Raw genomic sequence first — 12,116 nt, 5'->3', positions numbered from 1 at the left:
TACCATCAGCTGCCTGGAGCACATATATCTCTAATCTTATCTATATCTTCTCAAGAAAGCCAGAATAATAAAGGTTTTATGGCAAAATATTTGAAGAATGGGAAAGAAAGCCAGCTGCATCGCCCTACAGCTCAGCTGCAGGATTCAGGAAACTATTTCTGTGCCGTACAAGACACAGTGATATAGTAAGGAGGCACCTCCCAACCCAAACCTCAGCTCCTCTGAAGTTTCACAAGTATCTGTATTCTTTGGTGTTCCTCTGGTCTGACTGGTGGAGATCAAAGTGGAATGGCTGGGTGAGAACAAGCATCCGTCTTGGTGTGAACAAGGTTTGAGAATCAATTTCTTGTGGATGACAAAGCTGGTGACCATCAGCTGTGGAGATGACTGATAATTCGTGCTATTCTTGAAGTGTGAAATTTGCTTCTAAAAAAAAATTCAGCCCAACATGGGAGAAAGGGAGAAGGACCAAGAACCCCAAATAATATGTAGCAAGCATCCTGGCTGAGAGATGTAACAGTGGGTGACTCTGGTCTGTAGCACCTGATGGCAGCTGGTCAAGTAGGAGAAATGATGTGGAAGCAGACAAAATGATCCTACCCCTCTTGTTCACAAACTAAAGGGATGCAAGAGTTGGCATTCTTCTGTCCTTGTGGTTGGCAGCCTCCCAAAGTGGACTGTAGAAAGCCACACAAATGGCTTTCTACCATGATCAGTGTAGATTCAAAAGAGCAAAACCTCAACACAGATCTACTTGCAGTCTTGCCATTCGTAACATTAAACGTATAATGCTTTTTGTAAACAAACCTTGATAAGATATGATAGGCAGATAACTAACTATCTGACTTGGTCTCTCCACACATCATCCTTAGTGAAGTGTGCAAACCAGTGTCTGCATTTCCTGCGTTGGATGAGGAGAGCACCTCTTTCTCCTTCTGTCCTGGCCACTTTTTACAAAGGCATGATGGAGAGCATTTTAACAAACTGCATCCATGTTTGGTTTGGTGGCAGCAAAGCCTCCGATAGAAGGTCCGTACAGAGAGTGGTAAGGATAACCAAGAAGTTTATAGGAAGCTCACTTCCTGTGATTCAGGAACATTGCTGATAAGCGTTTATATGTGCTTAGAGCTCGAAGCATTGTTAGAGACCCCGAACACCACTTCATGGTCTGTTTCTATTGCTCCCCTCTGGGAGAAGGTTTTGAAGTATTTATAGCAGGACTACTACATTCTGTAACAGCTTTGTTCCCTATGCCATCCATCTAGTAAACTCACAAGATTCATTTTTATCGCCATGTACATGTATACATCTGAATTAGACTGTGTTGTTTCTCTGTGTCATAGAATATATGTGACTATGTGGGTATATGCATTTTTTTGTCATATTTATGTAGTGTATTTTGGAGGTGGTGACCCTTTGACCCTTTGAGAATGCAATGAAATTTCATTTTAATGTATGCCAACTAATGTACATTTAAAGTGACAATAAAGTTATTCTAAGTTTCAAGTCTATGTCACTTGGGATGTTATAAAGGGGGTCTTCATTTTCCTGCTGTACCAACCAAAATGATCATAGAAGCCCAATTGCATACAAAATGCATACAGAAGCCTAAATTGGTCCCAAAGTCTTGGATATATCCCACCCAGCATTATATCAGCCACCCCATTGGCAATGAATGATTAAAATGTGCCAGGAAGAAGATAGAAAACACTTTAAAACTGCAACAGCTCCATATTTTAAAACATCTCCGCCATGGGCTGGCAATGGTATGAGGACATGATATAAGTGTGGTTTTCGGGGAATGTGTGTGCATTGCTCATCTAGATGTGAGGACGAACCTTACAATCATACGATTCTTCCTAAAGCTCATCTTGGAAGAAAATGTTGGAGTTGATTGGTCAATTTTTGATGAAATTGGGTTTTTTTCACCTGCACTTTGCTTCCTTCTCCCCACAAGAGGGCAGTAGAACTCCCAACCAGATACCAGCAAAGTTCTCTTAAGGCAGTGGTTCTCAACCTGTGGGTCGGAACCCCATTTGGGGTCGAATGACCATTTCACAGGGGTCACCAAACCACGCTGTCCGCCATTTTTTTTCCTTTTCCCTAGCTGTCCTACTCCCTCTTATTGGTGGCCACACCCACTTGGGGGTCACCACAACATGGGGAACTGTATTATGGGGTCAGGGCATTAGAAAGGTTGAGAACCACTGTCTTAAGGGGATATTTTACAGTTTTTATGTGATTCTTTTGCCCTCTTCTTGATTTCTCTGGCTTTCTAAGACTTCTCCCTGATAGGACAGATCAGCAATCTCAAGAAATGTTTTAATATATGGAGAAGATGGATAGAATATGTTCAGAAGAAATATGGAACTACAAAGTTTCACTTATTCTATGAGTAATGATTTTGTTTATAAACTTATGATGTTAAAGTTTGAAGAGAGTTAAGGGTTTTTATGATTTTGTTCATTGTATAATTAGTAAACTTAAATAGATTATGTTTAATATGTTTGCATAATCCTGTATTTTGCTGTGGGAAGTCGGGGTGGAGGAGGGTGGGGGGTGGATGGGTTGAAGTTTAAGTAGTTCAGATAAAGTAGAAATAGTCTTCTTGTATATAATATTAAGAAGGTGAGAAGTAAGTAGGAAGATTGAGGTGAAGGAGGAGAGGGAGTGAGTGAAGAAAAAGAGGGAAAGAAGTAAGTTGGTTTGAGGTGGGATGCGGTTTGGGGGGAAATGGGCGGGCAAGACTGAATGTGGTGTGTATCAATTTGTTTTGTTTTTTATCTGAAGTATTTGTAAGATGGTCATGTATTGTAAAGTTGAAAATACAAAATTTTTACAAAAAAAAAAAAAGAAATGTTTGAGTGGTGACTTAGTTCCTTGATGTAGCAATAATAATAATAATCCTAACATGAGGTGCCCAAAAGATGGAGAACAACATTTTCCGAGCAGAGAAATGTCAGTTGGACATTTGGGGATGATAGCAAAGGATATGTGGGGTCTTCCAGATTTCTTGTCCACAATCTTATCAAAAGAGTAAGATAGACTAATAATCTCCTGAAGATGAGCTGGACTGCTGATGCGGAAGAGGGAGCATGCTCCAGTTTTCTCGGCAAAGTTAGAAAAGTGTTTTGCCAACACTTTCTTCACAAGACACCTGTCTTACTTCCTAATGGAGACTAGAACTTGAGGATCTGCTTATGGTCTCCCACCCAAGTAGAAATCAGGCCTGATGCTATGTAGTTTCATAATCCTAGCAAGGATAGAGAAACACATTTTGGAGTTGTAAAAAGTCAGAAGTTCCCCTCCTCAAAGAATGAAATCTTTTGGGGAATATTTTTAAAAAGGCAAGATAAGAGCCGAGGTGGCGCAGCAGTTAGAGTGCAGTACTGCAGGCCACTTTAGCTGACTGTGTTCGCAGGTCAGCGGTTCAAATCTCACCGGCTCAAGGTTGACTCAGCCTTCCATCCTTCCGGGGTAGGTAAAATGAGGACCCAGATTGTTGGGGGCAATGTAAAATATATATATACATTGCTTACTGGTGTACATCGCTTAGAGAGTGCTTGCACTTAAAGCGGTATATAAGTCTCATAAATAAATAAATAAATAAATAAATAAATAAATAAATAAATAAGAGTATTTCTCCTGAAGGAGAAATGGATAAAAATCTTAGGCAGAAATCTGAGGAGGCCACTCTTTAGAAATGCAGATTTTTCAGGAAGACTGGGGCCATTAAGGTTGGAGCTGACGGGATTGGAAAAACAAAGACTCCTAAAATTTACATTCCCCCCACCCAAACTCTAAGGACAGGACATGACCTTTAGGACCTAATAGGATTAAATCACCACCAATACTAGACTAGCAAAAGACACAAAAGCCCATCTCATTGCACAACCCAGAAACAGTTCCACTTCAAAGTTTCAGAGCCCCATAAAGATCCATCCACTCTCAACTCCATTTTGTCAGCCACCTCAGAAACGTGTTGCAGTCACTGAAGTTTCTGGCAACTAAATAAAGAGTCCTCCTTTCCAAAATGCAGCCTACCATCAGTTCATTTTTACAGTGTCCTCCCAGCTTGGAACAGGACCTGATTTTTTCCTTCTGATGGGGTATTCATACTAGTGATGGCTGAAAGGAGAGAAGGAGGTATGATGATCATGACCTTGTCCCCTTATTCCATTTTCTTCAGATTGCAATTGACTTGTGTCTGATGGAAACCAGGTTGATGCAAACATATATCATAGCGCTGGAAAGTTAGACGCAGGACCTAAACTCTTCTCTCCTGTCATTTTTCAAGGTCTCCTTTGTCATTTGCTCCACTGTCTGCCTCCTTATAAGGTCTCATGGAGATGAAGCTCCAGACCACCCAATAGCAGCCCCCAATGCTTATGACCAAGAGTTTCTTTGTCATTCTCATCCTGCCCCAGAGTATGTCTATAGTGAGATAGAAGATGGGCCTTGCATGGTCTGATTTATGGATGTCCCCAATTTGGAACAAGCTGCATGGCTGAAATTCCATGAAGGAACCAGAAACCTTACTGAAATTCCAAGTTCTGGTAAAAAGAGAAATCAAAATATAAAAAAGATACTTTCTCCAGAAGATCCTTTCCCCAGGAAAGGTCAGTAAGGCTAAAAGGAAACCCACTGGATGGATCCCCACTGGATGCCTCACCGATAAATTAATGTAGTTCTTATTTAACAATTATCACCTAGAACAGAACAGAGCAGAATAGTGAATAGAATAGAATAGAATAGAATAGAATAGAATAGAATGTATATGGGTCAATATAAAAAAGAAAAAAGTGACATTATCATAGGTGAAAAAGTGGAATAGATAACATCATCACCAGATGGATCTGTAGCTGGCTGACAAACTGTACTCAATGAGTAGTCCTCAATGGCACTACATCCACATGGAGAGAAGTAAGCAGTGGGGTACCACAAGGTTCCATCTTAAGCCCAGTACTCTTCAATATCTTCATAAATGACTTAGATGAGGGAATTGAAGGGAAACTCATCAAATTTGCAGATGACACCAAACTGACAGGAGTAGCCATCACTCCAGAAGACGAACTCGGGATCCAAAAAGATCTTGACAAACTTGAACAATGGGCCCTATCCAACAAAATGAATTTCAGTGTGGAGAAAAGCAAAGTTTTATATTTAGGCATGAAAAACCAAAGGTACAAATACAGATTGGGCGAGATCTGGCTTAAAAACAGTAACTGTGAGAGGGACCTTTGAGTCCTAGTAGTTGATTACTTGACTATGAGCCAGCAGTGTGCAGCAGCAACCAAAAAAGCTAACACAATCCTGGGTTGTATAAACAAGCATAGAATCAAGATCACGTAAAGTATTAGTACCACTTTATAAAACCTTAGTAAGACCACACCTAGAATACTGCAGCCAAATTTGGTCACCATATCACAAAAAAGATGTTGAGGGTTTGGAAAAAGTTCAGAGAAGAGCAACTAAGATGATCAAAGGCCTGGAGACTAAAACATATGATGAACGGCTATGGGACTTGGGTTTGGCTAGTCTAAAGAAAAGAAGAAATAGCAGTGTTCCAGTGTCTGAGGAGCATCCAGTGTTGGAGCATCCACAACTTCTGGAAGCAAGTTGTTCCACTGATCAATTGTTCTCATTATCAGGAGATTTCTCCTTAATTCCAGGTTGCTTCTCTAGTTTCCATCCATTGTTTCTTGTCCTGCCTTCAGGTGCTTTGGAGAATAGGTTAATGCCTGCTTCTTTGTGGAAGCCCCTCAAATATTGGAACTCTGCTATCATGTCACCCCTGGTCCTTCTGTTCATTAAACTAGACATACACAATTTCTGAAACCATTCTTCATATGTTTTAGCCTCCCAGTTCCCTGATCATCTTTGTTGATCTTCTCTGCACTCTTTCTAGAGTCTCAACATCTTTTTTACATCGTGGTGACCAAAACTGGAAGCAGTATTCCAAGTGTGGCCTTACCGAGGCATTATAAAGTGGTATCAACATTTCACGTCTGATAGTATCTCATACATGAGTATGTTCCCTACTGTGGATTATTCCAGCTAGTAAACAACAGAGTCTATTTTGGCTTGTTTGCTCAAGAGCATGAGTTAAGACAAAGCTTCTATGTTCTGGGTTTGTGGTGTGTTCCTCCTTTGATCTACGTGAGTCAAAACAAAAGATGATCAGATCTTCAGTCGCTGGAAAGTTTAAGCATGAAGCCACCCACAAGACTGTGGCTGGGCTCTCGCTTTCCTGTGTTTCTGGTGACAGAATTGTCTTGTCTGTTGCAGAGAAAGAAGGATGAGAGATCAGGGGAGCAGAATCGTTGCCTTGTTGTTGGTCATCTGCACAGGTATCCTTTTTCGTCTTATTGTTTCATTTATGGATGGAAATAATATTTAGCCTACTTCTCATTTGTTTTTGAAGCAAGGTAGTTTGGGAGCTGAATCTTTCAAAAGCCATAAAAAGAAAGTCAGCAAAACCTCAGAGAAAATTCATTCGTTTCAATAAGAGACCAGAATAGTTTACCTTTCAAGACTAATTTAAGAGAACAAGTTTGGGATCCCATCTGAAATATCTTGTTGTTTGGGACCACCAAGTCAATAAACGTTGGAAATAGTTTCTCCATAATTGCCAAGGTTGAACCTTAACTTTGTTGAACACAAAATACTCTTAGCTGCATGTGACTGTATTTGGATGAGAAGTAGCATAGTCTGATCCACCTATCAAAATTCAACTGGAGATACTTAAACATGTAAAAGTAAGATTATGAGCATTGTATGGCAATTGCTTCGGTAGAAACTCACAATTCTAAAGTTTCAGCTACTGAAACTTCCTTCCTTCCTTCCTTCCTTCCTTCCTTCCTTCCTTCCTTCCTTCCTTCCTTCCTTCCTTCCTTCCTTCCTTCCTTCCTTCCTCCCTTTCTTCCTTCCTCTCTCTCTCTGTCTTCCCTCTTTCTTCCTTCCTTCCTTCCTTCCTTCCTTCCTTCCTTCCTTCCTTCCTTCCTTCCTTCCTTCCTTCCTTCCTTCCTTCCTTCCTCTCTCTCTCTGTCTTCCTTCTTTCTTTCTTTCTTTCTTTCTTTCTTTCTTTCTTTCTTTCTTTCTTTCTTTCTTTCTTTCTTTCTTTCTTTCTTTCTTTCTTTTTCTCTTCCTTCCTTTCCTTCTTTCTTTCCTTCTTCCTTCCTTCCTTCCTTCCCTCCCTCCCTCTAAACATTTCTCTTCCATTCTAGCTGTATCAGGTCAAGCTACTGTCACCCAGGAGCAACAATTTCTATCTGTTAAGGAAGGAAACTCCATCTGGCTGAACTGCTCTTATCAGGGAATAGAATATAATCTTCAGTGGTACAAGCAATATCCAGGAAGTCAACCAGAATTCATGATATTTCTGACTATATCAGAGACTAAAGCAGAGGATAATTTTGAAATGACTCTGGACACAGATAAGAAGACCACCTCTTTGTATCTGAAGAACATCCAATTTAAGGATTCAGCTGTCTATTTCTGTGGCATGCAGCACAGTGGTAGAAAGACACTTCCTGGCTGTCACCAAAGATTGGGGACAATTGAGAAGAACTAGAGCTACCTACTGGTGTCCCTCTGAAAAAAACATCAGAAGAACCTCTTAAGCATCACAACCAGACATCTGCTTATTTTTCACTATACATTTTTCCCCCAGTTGGTCCACATGTTAGCCATCTGCAAGTTGCAGTAGAAAGCCTAAGACAAGAAACGGTGCAAAAGATCTTGATAATCTACTGAACAATGTTTTTGTCTATGCTGTTTTGTGATCCCTCATGGAGATCTTCTGTAAGAAGCCCTTGTGAGCAATCCTGGTACTCTTTTTTGATTCAGATAGAAATTTGGGGAGCTGATGCATTCACTAGTTCCTGTTTTACCATGAGTGTGGGCTCCACTCCTTGTGAATCTGTCTTCAAGTCTGCCATTGTATCCCAGGAAGTTGGATTAAATAGATAATTGAATGGGATTGTTGAAAGAATAATCAAGTCCAGTTCCAAGCTGGGAATATAAAATGGAGGCTGACTGCTTAGGAAAGAAGAGTCCTGCTTATTGATGAGCAGAACCAGCAACAGCATGCAGTTCTGGGACAGCTGACCAAACAGAGCTGAGGGTGGATGGATCTTTATAGGGTTCTGATTGAGATACTCCAGGGGGTTGTACAATATAGTGAGTCTTGTGCCTTTTGCTATTCTAAGGGTGGTGGGTTAATCCTATTATGTCCTAAAGGTCATGCTCTGTCCTTGGAGCTGGGTGCGGGAATGTAAATTCTTAAACCCATCAGCTGTGGGGGCTGAAGTTGTTTTGCTTAAGAATAGAATAGAATAGAATGGAATGGAATAGAATAGAATAGAATAGAATAGAATAGAATAGGGATTAGAATAGAATATAATAGAATAGAAGGGACCTTGGAGGTCTTCTAATCCAGCCCCCCAGTGAAGCAGGAGAACCCATAACATCTCAAACAAGTGACTGTCCAGTCTCTTCTTAAAAACCTCCAGTGATGGAGCACCCACGATTTCTGGAGGCAAGCTGTTCCACTGGTTAATTGTCCACACTGTTAGGAACTTTGTCCTTAATTCCAGGTTGCTTCTCTCTTTGATCAGTTTCCAACCATTGTTTCTTCTCTTGCTCTCTGTTGCTTTGGAGCATAATTTGACCCCCTCCCCTCTTCTTTGTGGCAGCGTCTCAAATACTGGAATACTGCCATCATGTCACCCCTATTTCTTCTTTTCTATAGATTGGCCCCAGTCTTTCTGAAAGGATTGCAATCTCTTGAAGACTGGCCTCTTTGTGTTTTTGCTTGAGGCTGGGGCTGCTTTCTACCCATTGTCAAGATTTTTCTCCATTTCTCCCTTAGAGGAAATAATCTATCCTGCCATTTTTAATATTTTAATATTAATATTTAATATTTCATTCTCTAGGAGGGTCGTTGGGTGTTGATTTTCTACAAACTCAAACATAAGTGATGCCTCAGTGGGTTATTTAACCATGGGTTCTGGTGATTGATCACAGATCCCTTAATGTCCTCTCAACAAAGAAATTTTTTTTAAAAAGAATAGAAAATGGATTTCCCAACGTCGGATGAATGGATATGTGACTGGTGATATCATTAGCATTGAAGTAGCTGCAAATTTCACTTCCAAGGAAGCTATTGGAACATTTTAAAACTATCCCCAAACTCTTAAAGGTCTCCCAGTAACTTTAGTTAATTAAACTTGATTAAACAATCTTGATTAAACAATCAGTGGAACAACCTGCCTCCAGAAGTTGTGGATGCCCCAACCCTGGACATTTTTAAGAACAGTTTGGACAACCACTATATTACTTGTTTAATCCTTTCTTTGTTTCTCTTCAGATTTCCCCTTTCCCCACTTTTAATTTTAGATCTGAGTCCCTCTAAGCCAGGGGTCCCCAACCTTTTGGACATCAGGGACCGGTTACATGGAGAGAGATTTTTCCATGGACCAGAGAGGGTGTGGTTTTGTGTGCTGCCTGCATCCCATGGATGGGGCTTTGCTTGTTTGTGCGGCCCGGTTGCTGGCATGCTGCAAACCGGTACCAGTTCACGAACTGGGGGTTGGGGACCCCCTGGACTAGAAGACCTTCAAGGTCCTTTCCAACTCTGTTATTCTGTTAAACAACCAAAAAAGCCAACACAGTGCTAGGCTGCATTATCAGAGGGATAAAATCAAGATCACGTGAAGTATTAATATCACTTTACAATGCCTTGGTAAGGCCACACTTGGAATACTGCATCCAGTTTTGGTCACCACAATGTAAAAAAGATGTTGAGACTCTAGAAAGAGTACAGAGAAGAGCAACAAAGATGATTAGGGGACTGGAAGCTAAAGCATATAAAGAACGGTTGCTGGAATTGGGTATGTCTAGTTTAACGGAGAGAAGGACGAGAGGGGAGGGCATGATAGCAGTGTTCCAATATCTCAGGGGCTGCCACAAAGAAGAGGGAGTCAAGCTATTTTCCAAAGCGAAGGCAGGACAAGAAGCAACGGGTGGAAACTAACCAAAGAGAGAAGCAACCTAGAATTAAGGAGAAACTTGCTGACAGAATAATTAACCAGCGGAACAACCTGCCTCTAGAAGCGGTGAATGCTCCAACACTGGAAGTTTTTAAGAAGAAACTGGACAGCCATTTGTCTGAAATGGTATAGGGTTACCTGCCTGAGCAGGGGATTGGATTTGATGACCTCCAAGGTCCCTTCCAACTTTATTATTATTATAATTATTAACTACTAAATATAGTATTTCTTTTTCTTCCACTAGATGGCAGCAAAGTTTGTCTCTTTCTTTTTCAGACTAGGCCAGTGTTCCTTAACCTGAAAACTAGTGATATTTTTTCCTAGTAGGGTGTAAGCAATTCAATTTTACAAATTTCTTCTACATCTCCTCAGAAAACACAGTCACATTTGAATTATCTTTCTCCTTGAGGATGGCCTCATGATTTCAAGTATCACCATCTCATCAGGATTTTTTTCTTATGTAGAAATGATCTAATCAGAATTAAGAAGGAATAATGAAGTTATACATAAAAGAGGAAAATATATTGTGTGGTTAGCTGTCATCATTAACATTAGCATTTTCTAACCTATTGACTTTCTGTATTAGTTCCTTTTGCCAGCCTTCCATTTGAGAACAGAATGGGAGAACTTCTAACAATGTGATAGCATCAGTAATTGGGGGTCCAAAGTTGCCAAAATAATATCAAACCATCTCATTATAGCTTATGGATCTCAAAACATTGTCCACGTTTCTGTTATACAATATATTTTAGAAAAACCCAAACCTTGCTATCATTCCTATTTATAGGATAATTTGGATTTTGCCACAGGTGGTCACTGATCTTCTAAATCAGTGTTTTTTTTTTTTTTGTTTGTTTTTTGGCAAGTTGGATTTCAACTCCCAGAACTCTTCAGCCAGCAGACTCTTCAGTCAGTCCAAACACTGTCAATTTACCAAGGTTGAGTAACATTGTTCTAGATCATTTGAAGAGGTTTAGTTCTCTTACGTGTTTCAGGTTTCTAAAGAGAAACCTGAAGAAAATGCATTAAATATATACACTCTGTTGATCAGGTGTTGATCAGATATCCATTTTCACCTTTGTTGTAGGTTCTCCTGGAAGAGCACAAACGATCAATCAGCCTGGGTCAGCAACAGCCTTGGAGAGAAAACCTTATCACCTTAGCTGCAATCTCTCTTCTGTAACTACAGAAATGATCCAATGGTATCAGCAGTTCTCTGGGCAGATACCACAGTACCTTGGTGGGGCCTACCCAAACAATGAAGATGAAGTTGCCAATCCAAAGGGAAAGTTGTATTTTTCTCAAGACAAGACATCCAGCATGCTTGTGATCGATGAAGTCACTCTGGCAGATGCTGCTGTCTATTTCTGTGCTCTGAGAGACACACAGTGTCTCAAGGACGGATCTGTTGCCATTCATGAACCTCTCTCAGAGACTGAACACAGGAGGAGCTATTGCAAAGGGAGATGGAGCAGAGAAAGTGGAGAAGAACACAACAGAACAGAATAACAGAGTTGGAAGGGATCTTGGACCTTTTCTAGTCCAACCCCTTGCTCAGACAGGAAACTCTATACCAGAGGTTCTCAACCTTGGCAACTTTAAGACTTGTGGACTTCAACTCCCAGAATTCCTCAGCCAGCAAAGCTGGCTGAGGAATTCTGGAAGTTGAAGTCCACAAGTCTTAAAGTTGCCAAGGTTGAGAACCCCTGCTCTGTACCATTTCAGACAAATGGTTGTCTAATCTCTTCTTAAAAGCTTCCAGTGTTGGAGCACTCACAACTTCTGGAGGCAATTTGTTCCACTGATTGATTGTTCTCACTGTCAGGAAATTTCTCCTTAGTTCTAGGTTGCTTCTCTCCTTGATTAGTTTCCATCCATTGCTTCTTGTCCTGCCTTCAGATGCTTTGGAGAATTGCTTCTCCCTCTTCTTTGTGGCAACCGTTGAGATATTGGAACACGGCTATCATGTCCTTCTTCTCATTAAACTAGACATGCCCAATTCTAACAACCATTCTTTATATGTTTTAGCCCCCTAATCACCTTTGTGCACTCTTTCTAGAGTCT

General features: G+C 40.6%; 1 gene segment (V, D, J or C); it reads left to right on the top strand.

The window, feature by feature from the left end:
• The first annotated feature begins 296 nt into the window (after positions 1–296).
• Positions 297–11,632, top strand: LOC120302037. The segment is given in 3 exon segments: positions 297–329; positions 6,289–6,350; positions 11,140–11,632. Coding segments are annotated over 2 exon segments (474 nt in total).
• Positions 11,633–12,116: the final 484 nt, after the last annotated feature.

Source organism: Crotalus tigris, unplaced genomic scaffold (genome assembly GCF_016545835.1).
Source record: "Crotalus tigris isolate CLP2741 ecotype Arizona unplaced genomic scaffold, ASM1654583v1 scf7180000024422.1470167, whole genome shotgun sequence".
Lineage (NCBI taxonomy): Eukaryota > Metazoa > Chordata > Lepidosauria > Squamata > Viperidae > Crotalus > Crotalus tigris.
The sequence above is the reverse complement of the archived record's forward strand: the minus strand, read 5'-3'. Positions and strand labels throughout refer to the sequence as shown.